At 36.5% G+C, this 23,283-nt stretch overlaps 1 protein-coding gene across 1 annotated transcript in view; it reads left to right on the forward strand.

Moving 5' to 3' along the window:
* The window catches only part of GREB1L (GREB1 like retinoic acid receptor coactivator), a 289,801-nt gene that overhangs the window by 200,817 nt on the left and 65,701 nt on the right, over nucleotides 1-23,283 (forward strand). Inside the window, exons 8-12 of the mRNA XM_054583433.1 lie at nucleotides 15,676-15,804; nucleotides 18,812-18,928; nucleotides 19,472-19,591; nucleotides 20,637-20,774; nucleotides 22,410-22,595. Coding sequence (XP_054439408.1) covers nucleotides 15,676-15,804; nucleotides 18,812-18,928; nucleotides 19,472-19,591; nucleotides 20,637-20,774; nucleotides 22,410-22,595 — 690 coding nt within the window. The remainder of the gene's footprint in view (nucleotides 1-15,675; nucleotides 15,805-18,811; nucleotides 18,929-19,471; nucleotides 19,592-20,636; nucleotides 20,775-22,409; nucleotides 22,596-23,283) is intronic.

Raw genomic sequence — 23,283 nt, forward strand, 5'->3', positions numbered from 1 at the left:
TGGTGTGTTCACACAATATCATTGAACAATAATAAGAAACTACTGGTATGCTAAATCATGAATGAACCTCAAAAATGTTGTTTTGCTGGGTGAAATAAACCAGACATAAGAGATTATATATTATAAGATTTCACTTTTTTATATATCCAGAAAAATGCAAATTTATAGAGACAGGAAATAGATTAGTGGTTGCCTGGGACAAGGGGTGGGAATGGAAATTAACTGAAAATGGACATGAAGGTTCTAATTGAGAAGATGAAAATGTTTTGAAACTGATTTAGGGTGATGATTTCAGCACTTGGTAAAGTTACTAAAAATCATTGGACTGTACATTTAAAATGGGTATGTTTTATGATATATAAAACATACTTAAAGAAAGGTGTGAAAAAGACTACAAAGCTACTCTGGAAGGTGAAATCCTTTGGAGTGGCACTGTATAAGTCACAATCCAATTTATTGCATATCTACTATGGAATGAGCACTGTGTCAAAACAGAAGGTAAACAACACAGGGCTTGGCATCAGAGTCCTGGTGTTTAAATACTGCATCTGACATACACAGGGTCCAGAAGAAGTAACACCTGCTTGAGTGTAGGTGGTAGGGTAATAATATAGGTGTAATAAATTATAGTTTTAATTTGAACATTTCACCTAAAATGTCATATGATGTGCTTGAGTGTGATATTTTTATGTTACAGAATTACATGCTTATGATTTGTAATAAGAAAGGGGCGTTATTTGTGCTAGACCCCTATATTTGCTGCAGCCTGGAATAAGCCACTCAATTGTTCTGTGCCTTGATTTCCTCATTTGTAAAACCCAAAATAACTACACCTATTTTGCAACTAAGGATTAATTCAGCTTTGCAACCATGCTTATACTTATGTGACATTCTTGCCAATTATAATTGGTAATCATCTATATCATCTTACATGCTAGAAGCTCTGTGTTTATTTTATTTACCTCTGTACCCCCTAGTACCTGGTAAATGCCTGGAAATAACTTTTATTTGAATTCCATTTGTAATTTGAAGTTAGCATTTGGGGAATTAATAACTTACTGATGTGTACTATTTTTCTAAATAAAAATTATAAGCTCATCTACCATTAGAAGGAGACAGGTTTTTATGCCCTAGCCTGTAGGTCAGAATGGGGATAAGTCACCTAAACTGAGCCCCTGCAGCTGATAGGATAATTTTTTTTAACAAAGAAAAGGATTTGACAGAATAATTTTTAAGGAGACTCTGTCATGCAGGGCCACTTTATGACTTTTTGGGCCCAAGGTACATTTGTATATGTGGTCCTTTCTCCCTAGAAAAGTATAGATACTATTTTCATGACTGTGTTGGTATAAAAATGAATATTTAGTATTACATTTTAAAATACTTTCTTTGACCAGAAGTTCATTGTTTTCTTTTTATTTTAAAATTAATTGAAACATTTTCATGAGCTCCTAAAAGTATTATGGACCCTGTGCCTAATGGAGAAATTGGCCCTGTTACTGGAGATAGAAGTGTTGTCCATGAAATGGAATTTTTCTCCCTGTGAGCCACAGTAGGCTCAAAGCAGTACAAACCCCTTTGTGTCTTATCCTTGTGTGTTAAAGAAGTAAGAACAGTAACAAATGAAAGGACTTGCTCTATCATATATCAAGCTCATGAAGCTTTACTAATAAAGAAAGGGTGGAGTAGGCACAGGAATAGGCACAGAGTAGAAAATTCAAAAACAGATTCATATAACATATGGGTATTATATACTTAAAAAAATGACTTGCAGATCTATGGGACCTTTCATTTCAATGAATGAAGCTCAGAAATTGGATATTCTATGTGGAAAGAATGAAACTGGGCCTCTAATTCACACTATATGCAGAAGTCAATTCCAGGTGTTTGGAAGATCTAAATGTAAAAGGCAAAACTGTTGAACTGTTAAAATTTTTAGGATACCTTAGATATTGTAGGTACCTTAAAAGTAGATTAAAAAGTGCCGATCATAAAGGAAAAGACTGATATTTCACTACACTAAAATTACCACTTCTAAGACAGTGAAAAATCAGGCCATAAACTAGAAGACATGTAATATGTGAAACTAAAAAAGACCAGTATGAAGAACATATAAAGCATGTCTGTGAATTAACAAGAAAAAGACATTAATAGAAAAAAAAATGAACAAAGACTTTAATAAGCACTTCATGAAAGAGGAAGTACAAGTTACCAGTAAATAACATGGAAAGATGATTAACCACCTTGGTAGTTAGGGAAATTTCCTTACAAATACCATGAGTTACCATTATACACATACCAAATTGGTAATAATTTGAACTGGGACAGTTGTAAAGTAGAAAACATGCATCCTGTGATCCAGCTATTCCGCTCCCTTGCACATGTGCTATTCATAGCACTGTTCTTCACAACTGGCTCAAACTGGAGACAATTCAATGTTCATCAACAATGGAATGGATAAATAAGTTGTGATATATTTATATAATAAAATACCATTTGGCACTGAAAAACAAATGATACCTACATACAGCACAACAAAGGAATCTTCAAATGTTGAGCAAGAAATCCATTCACAAGAGTCCATCCAGTATGGTTTCATGTCTATTATGTTCAAAAGCATGCAAAACTAAATTATTTTAGGAATATGTGTGTAATCCAGTGGTTACTTCTGGGGAAAGGGAGGGAGAAGGGATGTGAATAGGCACAAAAGAAAAGGTTGTTGGTAGTGGTTTTCTTTTTTCTCCTGACTTGGATGGTGGTTAGTTCCATAGGTATTTGCTTTATAATTTTCTTTTAAACTATACACAAATGTTTTGTGTACTCTTCCATATTTTGATCTCAATAGGGAAAAGAGTGGATTTTATCAAACTACGCACATGGCACGAGGTGGTCCCCGCCCCCGCCCCACACCCAGTGCAGGCCCCTTGTGGCACAGGCTTCCCCTACTAGGTAAATGTTTTGTACTAGAGTACAAGCTGGTATTGTGAGAAGCTGCATTAGTCTTCAGTGAATTGTTTTTTTTGAAAACTCAATGTGTTTGCCCATTTTGCAATGGGTGATTTACAAGCACACTTGCCCACACCACACCGAGAGTTGAGCAGTTTTTAACCAAAAATGGTATGACCCCCATGCCCCATCCTCCCTATTCACCCAATCTCACCTCCAGGTGACTTTTTTTTTTGTTTTCCTATATGAAAAAAGTCCTCAAAGGGAAACATTTTGCTGATGTGGAAGAAGTAAAACAAAAGACGGCAGAAGAACTAAAAAGCATCAACATTGACAAGTTCAAAAACTGTTTTGAGCAGTAGGAAAAAAGTCTCAACAGGTGTATTGTATCATCAAATGGGGAGTGCTTTGAAGGTGACTGAAATTTAAACATGTAACAATAAATATGCAATTTTTAATAAATAAATTCCATTTTTTTTGGTTCCCCCTTCATATTATATGCAGTCTTTCACACTTCAACAGCAAGTGGTATGATAGGCCAGGGATGCTATGGTGTAATAATGATGTTTTGGTCCTTTGGAGTTTTTGTATTTCCGACTGTGGCGATTCTCTAGGGAGGTTGTTGCTGCAGTAGCACAGCTGCAGTGGGGAGCCTCACAGCTGACTTTGGTCTCCAAGAAAGGAAAAGGCAGAGCCAACCCTAATAGAAATCTCTTAAGTGCTCAGTATTTTTCATTCCCTGCTACCGCTGGCTTCCTCTCCTTGCTTCTTGTGCTTCCCTCTGTCTGTCCAGAATACTTCATGTTGTGCCATGTCTGACCCAGGCCTGCCTTGCTCACACAGTCTTCTTATTTTTTCTCTATTCCCTTCCTGTCTGCCCCCTCCCCCGACCTAGAACAACTCCTCTGTCCCTGGTGACAGCCATTTAGAAAGCAGTTTCCATTAAAATGTGTCATTTAAATGTAGGTGTCTCTTTCCTCTTTGGATTTGTCTTCCTTAGCCCTAACCTTCTTTGATTTCAGGATAATCAAAAATTTCTCCTGAAGGTTTTTAAAAAACTTAATTCCTCATGAACATTCAAATTAATCCTTTACCAAAAACACAGTCTCCTTTTCCCAGATGTGGTGGTAACCCTTTGGCTGGTGTATTTGCCCACTCCCAACCAGACATTGAGAACATGTAGGCTCTTCCTTTACATGTAAACTCCTTGGGTGGCAGTTGTGTCTGCCTCCTCTCCCTATTCTATCCCTGAAGCCTAGCATAGTATCTGGCCTGCTGAAAAGGCTCAGTAGACATTTCATGAATGCGCGCATGGGTGGAAGAGGGAGAAAACCAGTGATCACAACCTTGTGAGGTAAGGCAATGAATGTGCTTCAGAATCTTCTCTTCCTACCCTACAAAAGAGAAAATACCACTATTTAGCATGTATAGGGAATAATGGTCCACTTTTTGGAAATGAAACTGTTAGTAATAATAAAAATCATTTTCACTAATAACATTAGCTACCTCATTCCACTTAAATAATAATATACAGTGCTGGCAAAGATATAGTAAGACTGATGCTCTCAGCCAGGCTGGTGGAAGTGAGCAGTGGTACAACCTTTTAAGAAAGCAGTTTGGCGTCCTGGCCAGTGTGGCTCAGTTGGTTGGGCATCATACCACAAAGTGAAGGGTCATTGGTTTGATTCTGTCTCCTGGGCTGTGGGTTTGGGACTACATTTGACAGGCATTTAGTTGATGTTTTTCTCTCACATTGATGCTTCTCTCACTCTTTCTCCCTTCTCCTCTCTCAAAAAATAAATATTTTTTTAAAAAAAGCAATTTGGCATGTATAACAAGAACATTAAAAACATTTATATCTTTTAGTCTAGTAATCTTCAGGGGCTTAGCTAAGAAAAAAAGCTAAAAGAAAAGTCAAGATTTCACTGCAGTGATTCTTTATATTAACTAAAAAGGGAAAGCAATCTTAAAGAAACAATTGAATAAATCATAGCATATTCACATAGGGAAGATGTTAAAAGAGGTAATTATGACACTATGTACCCACATAGGAAATAATTCTGTTAAGTAAAAATAAGTTATATCAATTCTGTATACTTTTGTTATATCGTGTAAGAAATATAATGTAGATGCAACATACAAGGGCATATACTAAAAAAAAAAACAATAATTTGTGGGAGAAGTGAGATTTTATCATGTTTGTTTCTGAGTTTTCTTTGATGTTATATTTGTCATAGTTATACATTTAAATGATCTCAGGGTTAAGTCAAATGGATAGCTCAGTAGAAAATATCTGTGTCTTACTTCAGAATTCTTTACATGTAGGGGAATAAGGGCCAGTTCTTAACATAGTCAAGTCCAAGAGACAGCTAGAAGATAACAAAGCCAGAATTTGAACTTTCTCTGCTCACTGCTAACAATTTTATTGGGCAATTACTGGAATCTAGATTCTGGGGATACAAAGATGATTTGATCTCTACTTAGAATTCTATAAAGTGTTCATGCGTCTCAGATTCCAAAGAACAGAGTAAGGGGGCAGGAGGAGCGGGGAAAAGGAGAGGTGGAACAACAAGACTGAAAAATCAACAGCAGATCAACTCAACATCTGCTTCTCGCCAAAATTAATAAAAATGGAATGAATTTACCTTCTCATCTAAAACAATGAAAAAAAGTAAAAAATACATGAAAAACAATGTTTAAGATACTGTATATCAGGCAACAAAAGACAGTGATCTGCCCCACACAATTTATGGTACCTCTTCTACAATAGGCCATGCTACTAAGACAGGGAGTCAGAGCAGCTCTACCTAATATACAAACAAACACAGGGAGGCTGCCAACTTGAGGAGACAAAGAAATATGGCTCCAATGAAAGAACAGAACAAAACTCCAGGAAAAGAACTAAATGAAATAGAGATAAACAACCTATCAGATGCAGAGTTCAAAATACTGGTTATCAGGATGCTCAAAGAAATCATTGGGTACTGCAACAGCTTAAAAAGGACCCAGGCAGAAATGAAAGTTGTATTAAGTGAAATAAAGAAAACTCCACAGGAAACCAACAGTGGAGGTGATGAAGCCAATAGTCAAGTCAACGATTTGGAACATAAGGAGGAAAAAACCATTCAATCAGAACAGCAGAAGAAAAAAGAATTAAAAAAATGAGAATATAATAAAGAGCCTCTGGGACATATCCAAATGTACCAACATCTGAATCATAGGGGTGCCAGAAGGAGTAGAGGAAGAGCAAGAAATTGAAAACTTATTTGAAAAAAAGTCATGGAAGAAAACTTCCCTAATTTGGTGAAGGAAATAGACATACAAGTCTACGAAGCACACAGAGTCCCAAGCAAGATGGACTTTAAGAGGACCACATCAAGACACATCATAATTAATATGCCAAATGTTTAAAGATAAAGAGAGAATCTTAAAAGGAGCAAGAGAAAAGCAGATAATTACCTATAAAAGAGTTCCCATAAGACTGTCAGCTGATTTCTCAAAAGATACTGTACAGGCTGGAAGGGACTGACAAGAAGTATTCAAAGTGATGAAAAACAAGGAACTACAACCTGGATTACTTTATCCAGCAGAGCTATCATTTAGAATTGACGGACAGATAAAGTGCTTTCAAGACAATGTAAAGCTAAAAGAGTTCATCATCACCAAGCCATTATTATATAAAATATTAAAGGGAACTATATAAGAAAAAGAATATCAAAACTATGAACATTAAAATGGCAACAAATGCACAACTATCAATAATTGAATCTAAAAAACAAACTAAGCAAACAAGCAGAACAGGAACAGAATCATAGATTTGGAGGGTTATCAGTTGGGAGGGAGGGGGGAGAGTGGGGAAAAAGGATCAGGGATTAAGAAATACAAATTGGTAGGTACAAAATAGATAGCGGAATGCTGAAAACAGTATAGCAAATGGCGTAGCCAAAGAACTTATATGCATGACCCATGGACATGAACTAAGGGAAGACATTGCTGGAGGGAATGGGGGTGTGGGGCAGAGGGGGACAACAGGGAAAAATCGGGACAACTGTAATAGCATAATCAGTCAAATTTTTTTTTTCAAAAAGCGTAAGAAGAAGCAGTGACCACCATTCACACAGGACCAGGAGCAGGGGCGAAATTTCCCCACCAGTAGATAGGAAAACCTCATAATTCATCAGGCATTGGGTAGAGTACTTAGAATCATCTTATCTTAATTAGTAAGGGAGGATACTAGATTGAGCACTGCTTCAGACCTGCCTAAAAATATGAAAAAACAAAACCAAAAAGGATCATATTGTTTCTAAGTATTTTACCTGCAATCCAGAACAAAGTTCATGAATATTTATAGAATACAAAAAATATTCAGAATTTAACACAATAAAATTAATAATGCCTTAAATCCAATCAAAGATTACCAAACATGTCAAAGAGGCAGGAATATATAATTAATCTTGAGGAGACTAATAAAGCAATCAAAGCCAACCTTGAACTGACACTGATGTTAGAATTAGCAGGGAAGGACATCAAAACAGTTATAACTATCTCATATGCTCAAACAGTTAAGTATACTTGGAGGATATAAAAAAGAACCATATTGAACTTCTAGAGGTGACAACAACAATGTTTGAAATGAAAAAATACAATGATTGGAATCAAAAACACATCAGTCATTGCAAAAGAAAAGATTAGTAACTTTAGGGCATAGTAGTAGAAACTATCCACAGTGAAACACAGAAGGAAAAAATAAAAGAAAATTTAAAAAGCATCAGTGAGCTGTGCAACTACCACAGGCAGCCTAATATCCTTATAATTGGAGTGCCTGAAAAAAAAATATTTGAAGAAATAATGGCCAAAAACTTCCCAAACTTGATGACAATTATAAACTCATAGATCCAGGAAGTCCAATGAACCCCAAGATAAGAAACATATAGAAATCTCCACCAGAGCACATCATAATAAAATTGCTTAATACCAACAATAAAGAGAAAATCTTAAAAATAGCAAGAGAAAAAAAGACATGTTGTATGCAGAACAAAAGTAAGTGTGACATATTCCTAATAGGAAACAATATAAATAAAAGGACAGTGGCGTAACATCTTTAAAGTGCTGAATGCTAAGAATGATCAACCTAGAATTCTATACTCAGCCAAAATATGTTTTAAAAAGGAGGATGAAATAGATACTTTCAGACATGTAAAAAATGAAAGAATTCACTACTAACAGTTTCACACTATAAGAAATGCTAAAGGAAGCCATAAGGTAATTTTAGAGAGAGGAGTATATTCATGTTTTCATTAGATGCTAGTTCAATTGAGTCAAGAGTAAAACATAGCTGATATATATAACTAATGCAGCCTCAGATTGTATTAATAGAAATATGGTATCTTATTGGAAAGACATTAATTGCAGTCAGAAGGTAAAAATAGGTCCAGTATACTTTACTTAGGGAAGAAGCAAATAAGGAGTTGAATTGGGCTTCCTGGACCCAATTCCAATGTGGAGAGGAGTTTCCCCCAACACCAACAATTAGCAGACACCAGCAGGGTGTCTGCAAGAATTCAACTCAACTCTAACACTATCTACGTGCGAAGCGTCAGATCCCATAGGTTAATGGTTCAGCCCTACAAGAATGCTCGCTCTCTCTCTCTCTCTCTCTCTCTCTCTCTCTCTCTCTCTGTACCAGCCACAACCTCAGACTCTTACTTGTGCTTCTGACCAGAAATAAGTCAGACAGAATAAGTCAGAGATTGGAGGTTCAATCTACAACAAACCCCTACAATTCAGAATGCCCATTGCGAGGTCAGGTTATTACTTGTATTTCTACAGACTGGCCATAAGCTAGAGGTTCCCACAACCTCTTCCTTGGGTTTAATTAATTTGCTATAATGGCTTATAGAACTCAGAGAAACATACTACTTATTAGATCACTGGTTTATTGTAAAAGGATATATAACTCAAAAACACCCAGATAGAAGAAATGCATAGGGCAGGCTACATGGGAAAGGGCAGGGAGCTTTCATGCCCTCTCCAGGTGACACATTCTCACCAAATCTCCCTGGGAGCTCTCTGAACCCTGTTGTTTAGGGATTTCATGGAGGCTTCATTGCATTGTCATAATTAATTATAATAATGGCTGTTAGCAATTGATTCAACCCTGGCTCCTCTTCTCAATACTTAGAGGAGGTCCACATGTCGCCTCATTAACATAACAAAAGACACCTTTATCACCCAACCCTTAGGAAATTTCCAGGGTTTTAGAAGCTCCAGTCAGGATCTGTAACAAGACCAAATTATCTTATAAATCACAATGCTGCAGTAGTCCGTGCTTTATACAGGTGTCTAGGGCAAACACAACTTGAAAAAATTTAAGCTCTTATCATCTGGAAAACCCTTAACAAGATTTAGCAAAGCAAATATTTATGAATGTATACTGTGTTCTGGGCACTATGCTAAACATGCTAATTGTTGCTGTGAGGAAAGTTTTAGTACCATTTTGCATATCATGAAACAATCTCAGAAAAGGTTAGTATTTGCCAAAAAAAAAAAGAGCTCGTAAGTGACAAAATCAGAATTCAAACTCTTTCTACTTCACTACTTAAATGGCTCCCTTTTATTTTAAATTTTTTTTAAAAATCTTCACCTGAATATATGCCTATTGATTTCAGAGAGAGGGGAAGTGAAGAGGAAGGGAGAGAGGGATGGAGGGGAGAGAGAAAGAGAGATCAATTGGTTGCGTCCCATAGGCACCCCAACTGGGAATTGAACCCCCAACCTAGTCATGTGCCCTGACCAGAGATCAAACCCGCTAACTTTCAGTGTACAGGATGATGCTACAACCAACTGAGCCACCCAGCTAGGGCTTAAATGGCTCCCTTTTTAAAATTTTATTTTAATTTTATTTTTAAATTACAGTTTACTTTCAGTATTATTTTTGTATTAGTTTCAGGTCTACAGCATAGTGGTTACACAATCATATACTTTACAAAGTGGTACGCTGATATTTCAATACCCACTGGCACCATACATAATTATTACAATATCATTGATTATATTTGATATTCTGTATTTTACATTCCTGGGACTATTTTGTGAATAAAAATCTGTAGTTCTTAATCTCTTCACCTTTTCACTTAGTCCCCCATCTGCTTTCCCTCTGGCAACTATGAGTTTGTTCTCTATATCTGAGTCTTTTTTGTTTATTTGTTTACTTTGCTCTTTAGAGTTCACATATTAGCGAAGTGATATGGTATTTGTTTTTCTGCACCTGACTTATTTCATGTAGCATAATATTCTTCAGGTGCATTCGTGCTGTTGCAAGTAGTAGTATTTCATTCTTTTTTATGGCCAAGTAATATTCCATTGCATATATATAACACCACTTTTTTATCCACTCATCTACTGTTGGGTCCTTAGGTTGCTTTCATATATTGGTTATTGTAAATAGTGCTGCGATGAACATAGGGGCGCACATATTCTCCCAAATTAGTGTTTTTGGTTTCTTTGGACATACACCAAGCAAAATCACTGGGCCATAAGGTAGTTCCTAAATGGATCCCATTTTTTACGAAGCATTTTTTCCCCAATGGATTTTGGGCTAACAGAAAGTTATTTAACTACTTCAAAAAGAAGATACAGAGATTGTTTTGGCTTTTTTCCCCCATTTTATTTATTTTGTCAGCATGTGATAGACACTGTGCCAGGAACTGGAAATACCTTCAAGGAGCTTGTGATCTAGTGGAAGAACAAAAAGTTACAAACTACTACAATACTGAGAGCAGAGCTGTCACTTACTTGTTCAAGGAACTTTCCCAAGTTTATGAATCCGAGAATCCTCCAGTGCTTAGAAGTTCCTCCTTTAAATGGATTTAAAATCACTAGTCTAGAGAATCAGGACTTAGAGAGATACAGATGCTGCGCAATCAGCCACTTATTCACTATCAGAGTACCAGCTTCTGCACAAGCGCTCGCTCACAGTTCATGTTCAAGTCTGAGAAAGATCACAGGCTATCATATTTTGGGCATTTGGGGCTGCTCCAAAATAATCAGAACCACTGGTGTTAAATATGTCAATGCCATCGTATATGATAAACTAAAATATAGAAACATGTGCAAGGTGGCAAAGATTAGGGAATGAAATAATAAGATTGACATTTAGGAATGTTCACTTTGACCTTATCTAATGTTCATCTGTGCTTTCTGACTATTCTCTAATTGACATGTTTCTTTCTCTCTTTTTTTTTTAAGATTTTATGTATTTATTTTTAGACAGAGGAGAAGGGAGGGAGGGAGAGAGGGAGAGAAACATAATTGTGTGGTTGCCTCTCGCAAGACCCTTATTAGGGACCTGGCCCGCAACCCAGGCATATGCCCTGACTGTGAATCGAACCAGGGACCCTTTGGTTCACAGGCTGGTGTTCAATCCACTGAGCCACACCAGCCAGGGCAGTAATTGACATGTTTCATAATGTATATGTTAAAGAAATGAAACAAGACAATATAAATGAAATAAATTTTCAAAAATTAAAAGTTAAACCATGGAGTCTGAACAGATTGTCTTGAGATAAACAAAAGGGTTGGAGAACACTGACAGTTAGTTGAGAGAGGAAAATTTAACATAAGAACAGTGCTTGACTTGTTCACCATTTTACCCATAGATCCCAGCAAGGTTGTTGACATGGTAAGTTCTTGATAAATAATTGCCAAATAAATAAATAAATAGTTGCAGGATTCAGTATGACTTGACAGAGACTGAAAAGTTTCTTCTGCTTTGGGAATTAGGTCGTTGATAACTTTGCAAAAGCAATTTCATTAGAATGGAATTAACCTTTAAAATCCCTATGTGTAATCTAATGCTGAAATAAACAATCACCTTGTGCATTTAAGAAGTACATTTGATACCACTTGTTTATCTCCATGTATCTATTTTTATGCTTATTTTTAAAAATTTCATTTATTCCCCTATTTTGAAACACTTTTCTAAAATTATGCTTGTGCATGTGTGTATGCATACATATATATTATATTCATACATAATACAGTGAAAAGTTGCTCTTCCAATCCATGTCACTACTACATGCCTCCACCAAACAGATAACCAATGTATGAGTAATTATTTTCTTGTGTATCTTTCTACATTTTTTATATCACCTCAAGCAAACACAAATATAGGTTCTTATTTTTACACCTTTGTTTCTCCAAAGGCAACATTTTGTGCATACTGTTATGCACCTCATTTTCTCGTATTGCTGTTTCTTGGAGATCTTTCCAAAGTGATAATTTCTTCATTAATGTTTTACTACTGCATAGTTTTATACTGTGCAAATGTGTCATAATTTATCTACCCTGTCCCCTATTGGTGGGCATTTATATTGTTTCCAAACTATGCAGCAATGAATAAATAACCTGAACATATATCATTTGTCACATGTGCCAAAATGCCCAGAAATTGCTGGGTCATACATGGACTCATTTGTAATTTCCACAAATGCTATGAAATTACTCTCCATTGGGGTTCTTCCAGTGTTTGTGTGTCAGTATATATTTCTACAGAGACTCATTAACAAAGTTTATTATTGAACTTCTGGATTTTTGTCATTATAATGGGTGAAAAGTACTATCTGAATGTGGTTTTAATTTGCATTTTTTATCATCGATATTGAGCATCTTTTTTCTTCTAAAAATGTTTCTAAAAACTTTTTTTTCTATAAACTCTAATTTATATCCTTTACCATTTAGCTATTAGTTATTTGTCATAGTTGGGGTCCTGCTAGAATCAGAGCCTAAAGGAAGGACTTGGGTGTAACTAGTTCATTTGAGATGTGATTCCCTGCAAGCAGGACTAAGCCAGCACCAGAGTGTGTAGTTGGTATAAACCAGATCCTCTAAGCATGCAGAATGCCTTGCAAAATTATCATTCTAAAGGATGGAAGTTACCTGGCACCATTATAATTTTGTTCAGATGACCAAGGAACCTGGAAAAGTTCTTGCTGCTATTGATGCATAACATACTGCTATTGGTCTTTTTATATAAATAAACATATACACATGTATATACAATTTTAATTTTTGGAAACTTTAGCTGTGCTGTGAATTTTGCAAAAAGTATCCCAGTTGTACCTTGCTGGGTTGACATTATACAGAAATTAACGGCCATAGTGGTCTAGAAACAATAACCGTAAGTTTTCCATACGTACAGGGGTAATTAATGTGCTATATTAAATATGTAAGGTCTTATCTACATGGGTTTGATCACAGAAACAAATAAAGTATTCTCTAAATTAAAAAAAGAAAAAGAATGGAAGGCTGGGGTGTTTCTTTATGTCCCCCACTAGTGGCCAGCTTTCCAGAAGTGTCACACTTCCTTGCACTCCTGGACCACACACAGAGCTGAGAGCTTTGTGGTCTTGGAGAAGGCCCTGAGACAAATGAAGTAACTTCTTTTAACAAAAGAAGTTAGATGTGAGCCTGAGGTAAGATGCAGCCCCAGGAATCTAAGCTCACACAGCACTGTTCACCATTGCTCCTGCTGAAATCAAAGATGGGCCAAAGGGATATGATATGGGGCAACAAAGTGTCTGCAATAGTAGTCTTTTTTTCTTATTGACTTGTGTTGACAGGAGCAGAGTCTAATTGTCTATAAGTTATAAATATTTTCCCTTGTTTATAAGGGTATATTAACCCCTTATCAGATGTATTGGCAAATATGTTCTTCCATTCAATGGATTGTCCTTTCATTTTATTAATGTTCTCCTTTGCTATATAAAAACTTTTTAGTTTGATGTAGTCCCATTTGTTTACTTTTTCTTTTGTTTCCCTGGCCTGAGGAGATATAGCAGAAAAAATATTGCTATGAGCAATGTCCGAGATTTTACTGCCTATGTTTACTTCTAGGATTTTTATGGTTTTGAGTCTAACATTTTTAAATTATATTTTATTGTTTACACTAATGCAGTTGTTTCCATTTTTCCCCTTGTCCCCCTCCATTCAGCCCCTGCCCCCACTCTCTCAGGCAATCCCCACACCGTCACCCATGTCCACGGAACATGCATGTATGTTCTTTGGCTACTCTACTCTCTGTGCTGTGCATTACATCCCCGTGATTATTCTATAACTACCAATGTGTACTTCTTATTCTGTTCACTCTTTTTGCACATTCCCCTGGACTCCCCTCCCAAAAGACAACCGTCAAAATATTCTATGTATCTGTGATGTTTCTGTTCTACTTGTTTGTTTATTTTGTTTTTTAGATTCAATTCTTGATAGATTGTATTTATTTCCATTTTATTGTTCATATTTTTTATCTTCTTGAGGAAGACACTTTAACATTTCATATAATAGTTGATGGTGATAAGCTCCGTTTGCTTTTTCTTGTATGGGAAGCTCTTTATCTGTCCTTTGATTCTAAACAATATCTTTGGTAGATAGAGTAATCTTGGTTGTAGGTCCTAGTTTTTCATCACTTTGAATATTTCTTGCCAATCCCTTTGAGCTTGCATATTGTCCTGGAGAATTTTCCCTGTGCACTTGAGAATGTGTTGTCTGCCATTGTTCAGGGAATGGTCTGTTGATGTCAGTTAGACCTAGTGGGTTTATATGTTGTTCAAATCTTTTATTTCCTTGCTGACCTGCTCCCTAGTTATTCTATTTATTAATGATATCAGGTTATTGAATAATAATAGTTGGAGATTCTAAAATCGCTCCCTGGTGGAATGGTAGGCCCTTAGAGAGGCACATTAACTCCTCTAAGCCAGTAGAGGACTATTTCAATCTTTTGAATTCTTATGAGAAACACTGATAAGATGTATTAGGAATCATGTTGTGGTGTGAATACTAATTTTTAAAATAATTTCCAATATAGCATCATCAGTATCCTAGTCTTTAGAGTGTCTGTTTGTTTGTTTGTTTTTTCCAAACTCTCAGAGAGTTTTAAGAGCCCCTTTTGATACTTTCCTGTATAAATTGATTAAGCTGTTCTGCTGGAGTTGAGTCCGGGATTTTGGTTTTATACTCATTTTGGAACTCAGTTAGTCTCATTTGAGTCTTTCTCTCTCCCATAGCGTGAAATAGTACTAAAATGATACATATTTTCTTGGCTGAATTATTTTCTGAATCCAAATAGGAGCTTTCTGTGGGATTATCTGGTATCACATAGGTAATTTGATTTTAGTTTATTCCAAAAAATTAAAGCACTTTTCTGTGAAGCACTAAAGAGAAAGAGGAATTTCCTCTTTCCTTCAGAGGAAAGTGCTTTCTCCTAGGTTTCAGTGACTTAGTTTGCATGATACCTGTTAAATGACAAACTCAATGGATAAAGATAAATACATCTCATTAAATTATGGGTTTGAGGGGAACTGTAGAGACAATTTTAATATGACACGTAATGACATCCTTGATGCCACATCATCTGCTTTTGACCAAGTAAAATGACTACCATTATTAAAGATAATAGTATCTACCTCACTGAGTTTTTTAGGGATTAAGTGAATTGATATATTTAAAATGCTTATACTAGTACCCAGCACCTAGTAACTTCTAATGAGAGTTTGTTAAATACATAAAAAAGAAAATAAAACCTGAATACTGAGAAATTAACTTTCCTAAAATAGGTCAAGGAAAAGACTAAAATTCTACAATCTGCTTTCTCTCACTTCACACTTGTTGAATTAACTTCCTTCCTATATATCTAAATAGTTGTTGCTAATTTGAACAACCTCTTTCATTTTAAAGATTCGCCGGTTCTCAGTCCCGCTAATTCTGCAATCAATTTAAGTGGAGCTCAGGACCTGACACGGAATAAGAATGTTGTGAAGCCACTGGCTTTATCTTTGCAGGTTGTAGGAAAGACTTTTGCTGCAGGTGATGTTTTCCTCACTTACATTTCTTTGGTAAATATATAGCTTATAAAAGACTTGGGTGAAATTTAATTGACAACTTGATAGAAGAAAACAAAAGCTGCTGCTTTGCCAATTGAGGACAGAAGTGGGGCTGTCTATAATATATTATTATACAAAGCTTTGTATTCTCTGTGTTCCAACCAGAAGAGTCAAAGAATGACATTTGGCACACAGGGGACACAGAGCAGGTTGATTCATTCAATAAACATTTTGAGGCACCTGTTATGATGAGGAACGGGGGATATAAAAATTAAATAAGTTTCAACCCCTGACCTCCAATATACTTGTAACCTAGTCAGGGAGATAGACCAGTAAGAAGAAATTTTCAGTGTACTGCAGTAAATACAACAGTATGCTAGGGGAGCACAGAAAAAGGGGTTTTAGCCCAACATTTTGGGAGCTAATAAAGAATGAGTTATTGGAGGAGCTTGGTCTTTGAACTACGGGGAGATATTTACTGTACAAAGGAGTTGCAGAAAGATTTAAAATTCAGAGAAAAACACAAGCAAAGCTTGAAAAGTAAGGGAAAGGAAATAAGTAGTGTAACGTGTGCAGGAACACACAGCAGTCTGGACTTGTTAGAACCATAAAATGTAAAACTCAGGGAGTGGCAGGAGGTGAATAATTGTGAACAAGAGAGAGGTCACAGGAGGCCAGGCTAAGGAGCATGTATTTTACTCTATAACTTAGGGAACAGAGTGACATGATCTTATTTGAACTTGAACTAGGTCATTCTGGCAGCCAAGGAAATAAGAGGTAAGAGAACTAGTTGAAGGTCATTTCAGTAATCTAGGTGAGAAATGATGAGGTCCTTGACCAAGGGTAATAATAGGTTGGAGAGGCAGAGACAGATTGGAGCACTACTCAGGAATTAAAATCAGCAGGACTTGACTGATTAAAGAGAGCATGAAGCAGAAGGGGATCTTGGTTAACATCCATCTTTCTGAGCTATTGCTGATGCCATTACTTGAGACAAAGAATAAAGAAAAAGCAGTAGGTTCCCGTGAAAGAGATTGTGAGTTCGATTTTCAATATATTGAGTTTGAGATACCCATGAGGCATCCAAGTAGAGAGATACTCAACAGTTGTTTATTTATCATGGAGGAAATCAGAATTGATGGTATAGTATAAAGTTGAGTCACCAGTATGTGATTAAACACCTAGGTAAATAGCATCAGCTAAGGAGTTAGGTGGGGTAAGGCTGGCTATGAACTAAAGATAGAAACTGAGAAAATTACATTGTTTAAGCAGGGAGTGGGGGTGGGGAGAGTTCAGCATGGGAGAAGAATGAGGAGAAAGGGAAAGGGAGCATACCATTCTTCAGAAAACTTTCCAAGTTAGGCATCACAATTTATCCATATCACTTTTGTTCTTATATGGTCCAACGATTCTTGAAGGATCTACTTTCTGGTTAAATTATAAACTTGAACAAACTGAATCCAAATTTTTGCCGCATTAAAAAAATTAATGAAATTATGGATCTTGGCAGTAATTTCATGGTTGCTAAAACCATCAGATGAAAGGCTGATGAACAACTTTATAATTCAAGAATTAGGCTAACAACTCTTAAACCCACTGACAAATCTTAACATCATAAGAGAGAAAAACAGCCATTCTGTGTCTCCTGATGGAAGTATCCAGCAGTACTTCTGAGATACTCTAGCCAAAAAAAAAAAAGAAAAAGAAAATTAAACCTGAATCTGAACAAGCCTTTATATTTAACAATTGGTTTATAAGAAATAGGGGAGACATTAAGTGACACCATGGCTACCCAATAAGCAAAATCCAAAAACTGAAAAATTCTGCCAAGTTTTCACAAATTAATTGTAAAAAAGAAAAAGAAGGGAGTCCTACATATTAAAAGAAGTTTAGGGACAGAGGAACCAAATTCAATGTGTGGATCTTTTTTGAATCCCAGTTCAAACAAGCCAACTATAAAAAAAACCCATTTGTGAACAAATTGAAGAAATTTGAATACTGATGGAATATTTGATATTAAGAAATTATTGCCTTGGCTGGTGTGTCTCAGTAGATTGAATGCCAGACTGCAAACTGAAAGGTCGCCAGTTCGATTCCCAGTCAGGGCACATGGGAGGGGGCCAGATCCTTAGTTGATGGCATGCAGGAGGCAACGGATCAATGCATCTTTCATACAGTGATGTTTCTCTCCCTCTGTTTCTCCCTCCCTTCCCCTCTCTCCAAAAGTAAAAAAATAAGTCTGTTTAAAAAATTATTAATCATTGTTAATTTTAAGTATAATAATATTATAGTTGTTTTTAAGAGGTTTGTTTTTTTTTTTCATTTAGAAACACATGTAGACTATGGATGAAATGATATAATAAGTGAGTTTCCTTTAAAATAATCCAGAGCACACAAGTGTGTATGTGAAGTGGGGGGAAGAGATAGGAAGTATAGGTAAAGCAAGACTGACCATGCACTGATAAATGTTGAAGCTGGGTGGTAGGTACATAGTTTATTACACAGTTCTCTCTACTCTCGTATGTGTTTGAAAATTTCTATAATACAAAGTTTTAAAAAAGTTATCTCCCACCTACCATCTCTAAAGACTTCACTGAAAATGATTCTAAAAGATCTCTTGAGGTAATACAAAATTTTTTTTAGGTGACATTTCATTTTTTTTCTATTATAGTTCAAACTTCTGGTATCCTTTATTTATTTATTTTTTGGTTTTGAATCCTTTTAAATTTTTTTATTGTTATTCTATTACAGTTGTCCCAATTTTTCCCCCTTTGCCCTCCTCTGCCCAGCCTACCTTCCTCCCTCCCACCATGTTCCCAAAGACATTTCATTTTAATGAAGGTACTACTCTGATGGTTGTAATTGGCTGTCTCTAACTAGATGTCCTGTCAGTGAGATTTCTTTTAATCCTGGAGTGTGAGGTTTACCAGAGAAAGCTGTGTCCTTCCTACCTAGTCTTTACTCTGAGTGGTCCCTCTTGTGTCCTATAGATGCTGCTAATGGAAACAGTAGCCACGGGGGGAAGAGCAGTACATCTAGCTCCACTCCAGCCCACCCAGGAAATTTCTCTCTTTCACCAAGACCTAGCTATGCATCAGGAGACCAAGGTACAATACTCATAATAGAGTTTTGAAATAATGCAACTTCATTATGGAAGAAGTGTTACAGAGTTTAAAATAATGAATTATCTGGCAGTGTACTTTCAGTTTTTCTTTAGCTTCACACACACAGTTTTGAAAGATTATGATTGGTGCGAGCAGTAATGATTAAAATCTTGGTGATTCTACAGGATGAGCACCTATCTAATAAATAATGTTGAAACCTATGTATAAGGAAGTGTCTTAAAAACCATGGGTTTTGGTAACCAAAGTACAGCATTCAAAATTCATCTCTTTTGTGACCCTGGGCAAATCTGAGCCTTCCTTTTACCATCTACAAAATGGGTATAACAATGTACTTGTCCTACAACCTCACAGGGCTATAGATAGAATGAAATGAAATAATCTGAGCTAAATTGTAAAACAGCATACAGATGTTAAGTGATATTGTTAGTATGATTTTCCTAATCAAATTAAAGGTTCTGTGTTTCTTTAGTTTATTTTCTTTCTTCCATTGCTAAGGAAAAGGCTTATGTTTCTTTTTGCCTTCAGCTACCATGTTCATTTCTGGGCCACCAAAGAAACGACACCGGGGATGGTACCCTGGGTCACCTGTCCCCCAAACTGGTTTAGTTGTACCTGCTCCTACAGTTCAGCCTCTTTCAAGAGCTGGTAAGATTTCAACAGATGATGGGTTTTAGTTTTATTGAATTAGCAGAAGTGTCTCCTACTCTTGTTCTTTCCTTGAACCCTTGAAGATAAATCTCCTTAACTGGCCATTATGTCCAATATTATATAAGGATGTTGATAGTAGCTAGTATTTGTCCCCATCACAGTGGCCTTCACTAGAAGCACATGTGCTCTCACAACAGATCTTAATTCATCATCTGGTTTTGTTTTAGCCACTGTATCAATAAGTCATTCTTTACATAGTGCATAATGCTACCAACCCATGATCCTAGAGCACAACTGAACTTGCTTTGCCAGTAGTGGTATTAGATGTGTCCTCCAATGATCTGGTACCTTATGTGACCCATATTTATTATTTCTGGCCTGGATAGTTCAGTCTGTGACTAAAATCCTGAAAAACCAACTGGTTCCTCTTTAACCCAAGTCGTGGTCTTTTGATGCTATGGTAAAATGTTCAAATGCTATCTACCTTACTATACTAAACACAGACAAATGTAAATATACCAATTTTAAGACACAGATGTAGTTCTTTTAAAATTTAAGTTTTTTTAAATAAATGATTTTAAAAAGAGATACAGAAGTATATACAAAGAATTATGCCAATGTTGTTACTGTGGTTGCCCATGGGTAGTACTGATTAATGATTAGTTGATCCTTCTTCACACTTTTCTATACTTATCAAGTATTTTGTAATGAGAACATATGCCTTGATATTCTGGTGGGGAAAGAGAAAATACAAAACAGAATCCAAAAGAATACATGTGGAAAAATAACTAGCAGGAAAAACTACCAAAAATGCTAAATAGTAGTTATCTCCAGATGATTATGATAATGGTTGAATTTTTTTACCTTTTGTTTTTCTTCTAATTTTATATAGTAAACACGAATTACCTTAGTGAAAAAAAACAACAAACCATTAGACTTCTAAAACTTTCATGTTAAAAATGTTAACACTGCATTGATTTCGATTGTATTGCCTTTAGCTTTTATGTCTAATCCTTCTTGTTAAACAACTTTTTTTTTCCAGAGTCCCTTCTCTCTGCCCCAGTTGCACAGACCCCATTAACTGGAATTTTACAACCTCGACCCATTCCTGCAGGAGAAACTGTAATTGTTCCTGAAAACCTGCTGAGTAACTCAGGAGTTAGACCAGTAATTCTGATAGGTAAGACAAAGGAATTTCAAATTGCTTGTGTCTGCTGGAATCTAGGAATGTTTCTCCATTGCCTTGTTTGTGCATTTATTCATGTGTTCATGAATATATTTATCTTTCCAAGTATTGATTCCTTTAGCTTTTATTGATCAGCTCCATGCTACACTAAACATGTGACTACAAATTGGGAATAAGGCCAAGTCTTTTGGTCAACCGGGAGCACTGTTCAGTGAGGGAGTGTGCCATGTAAATAACCATTGCAACACTGTGATACTTGAGCTGGTAGAGGCTTGCAACCAAGAACTACAAGAGCTCAAAGGAAAGGGAGCACAACTCTGCCTGAAGGAGGGTCTGAGAAGACTTCTCAGAGATGATGTTTCAGCTAGATCCTGAAGGGTGGGCAAGAATGGACAAAATAGGGAAGGGGACATTTCTGTCAGAGGGAGCCAAACCAGAGAGAAAAGAAACAAGCTGAGCCAGTTAATAGGCCCCACTCAGCATAACCAAGAGGTCCCAGAGTGGCAGATCTGAACCATGGGGAAGCATCTGTGAATCCGTATCGTTAAGGAGTCTGAGTCTTTCCAAGCTGTCTGTAAGTGGAGGTGTGGAAACGTAGGGGTCCCTAGATTCCAAGACCAATTTAGTGCTTTCATACCCATTCTAGAGTCCCCTCATTTGGGGGCTTATCTAGACCAGAAGGAGGCTGTCTGTTTTACCTTTGGGGCTTAACAGATAAGGGTGTTTAAGCCCCCGTTGGTCTTTAGGGTATGTCTATGTGAAGTGTTACCTGTTTCTTACCATTGGCTTGAACCTACTGACATGAATGGTTTTGTTTGATGCTTTGTACTTCATCAGGCTTCTCTAACCTCTCATCCTAGACCCTTAGCCACTGGGAAAAATCCCAGATATTTAAATTCATATATTAAAAAGTGTTTATTGAGCATCTGAGCTGCATGCATAGTGCAACTAAGCCTTGGAAAGATATGTAGAACATGGGGACACTTTGGTGCCTGTCTTTTAGAAAAACTCACAGAGAGACAGTCCTCCTAGCCACACCACCAAAACAGCGTATTTTTAATATATGTTTTGTGATATCTACTTTTAAGATAATTTGAGACTTTTACTGACATTAGGAAGAGAACATAAAAATAGCTAAGAAAGTAGAAGGAGTATAACTTCCAAGGACCTGTGACTGGTGAAATATTAATGTTGATCAATGAGTTTAGGTTAAAAAGTTTTTAAAGAAAACCTCAGGAAGTGAAAAATGTTATTATAGTTTGTTTCTTTTATGACTTATCTGAATAAAAACATGATCAGGAATTTTATGGGAAAATATTTTATTATTGCTGTTTTACAAAAGATACAGGGATGTTTTGCCAACTCATCAATCATGTTCTTTCTGTGAGAAACAGCAAGAGTATAATTTTTTAGTATTTTGCTTCCTGTTCATCTAAGATAATATAAGGGTAGAATTTGGAGCACCTGAGTGAATTCCCGGGGATTGCTGTACTTAAGTGATTTTGTATGGTAACCATCTTAGAGGGCAGGGAACTTTGTGAAGCACTTTTTATCCTAGTTGAGCAAGTGTACCTGATTGGACCTCCGAATGATATATTGAACTTTATTGACCTTCTTCCACTGGGACAGGCTATGGCACTTTACCCTATTTCTATGGAAATGTTGGTGACATTGTTGTGAGTCCTCTGCTGGTGAATTGCTACAAGATTCCACAGTTGGAAAACAAAGATTTAGAACAATTAGGGTTGACTGGTAGCCAACTCCTGAGTGTGGAAAATATGATTCTTCTGACAATACAGTATCTTGTGAGGCTGGGTAAGTTATTTTCAAGAATCATTTGATGGTGACAATTATTATTCATTTTTGTAACATACTTTTTTTCCTTTCTCTGCTTTCTTACATTCATCCATCTGCCTATCTCTCACTTTCCCTCTTTCATTTCTAATATTCTTTTCCTTCAGTTCGCTGCAACTTTCCCTTTCCTCTCCTCCATTTCTTTTCTACTCATTTTATTCCCTCCCACTACTTGCCTATTTCCTTTTTCTTTTTCCACATTTCAATTAACGTAACTTCTCTGAGTCCTAGAAGAGATAAATTGCTCCACCTAGTGTCCAGTTTCATGACGGACCTGAGGTCTCCAAAGTAATGACAGAACCTCAAAGGGCTGTGCCATGAGCACCCCTCTTTGGCCAGGTCACCTTTCTGAAGGCGCAGGTACCATGTAAAATGCAGATGTAGCCATTGACAGTTATTTTTTCTGTTTTCCACTTAGCCTTTTTATCTTGTTTATCCACTGTCCCTACACCCATTCTTTTTCTTCAGCTACACCTCTTTGATGTAGTCCCATAGTGCTTTCCTTCATTGAGGTAGTAACTAGACCGCCTTAGAAGCCTCTCTAGGCTGTAGGGTAAGGGGGATACATAGGTCATGAACCCTTCACTTCCTCTATTTGATATTTCCTCTGAACCCTACAGTGGGTGTATGCAGGTGCTTTGACAATACT

Source organism: Pteronotus mesoamericanus, unplaced genomic scaffold (assembly GCF_021234165.1).
Source record: "Pteronotus mesoamericanus isolate MK-2021 breed Mesoamerican mustached bat unplaced genomic scaffold, CSHL_Meso_final contig_74, whole genome shotgun sequence".
Lineage (NCBI taxonomy): Eukaryota > Metazoa > Chordata > Mammalia > Chiroptera > Mormoopidae > Pteronotus > Pteronotus mesoamericanus.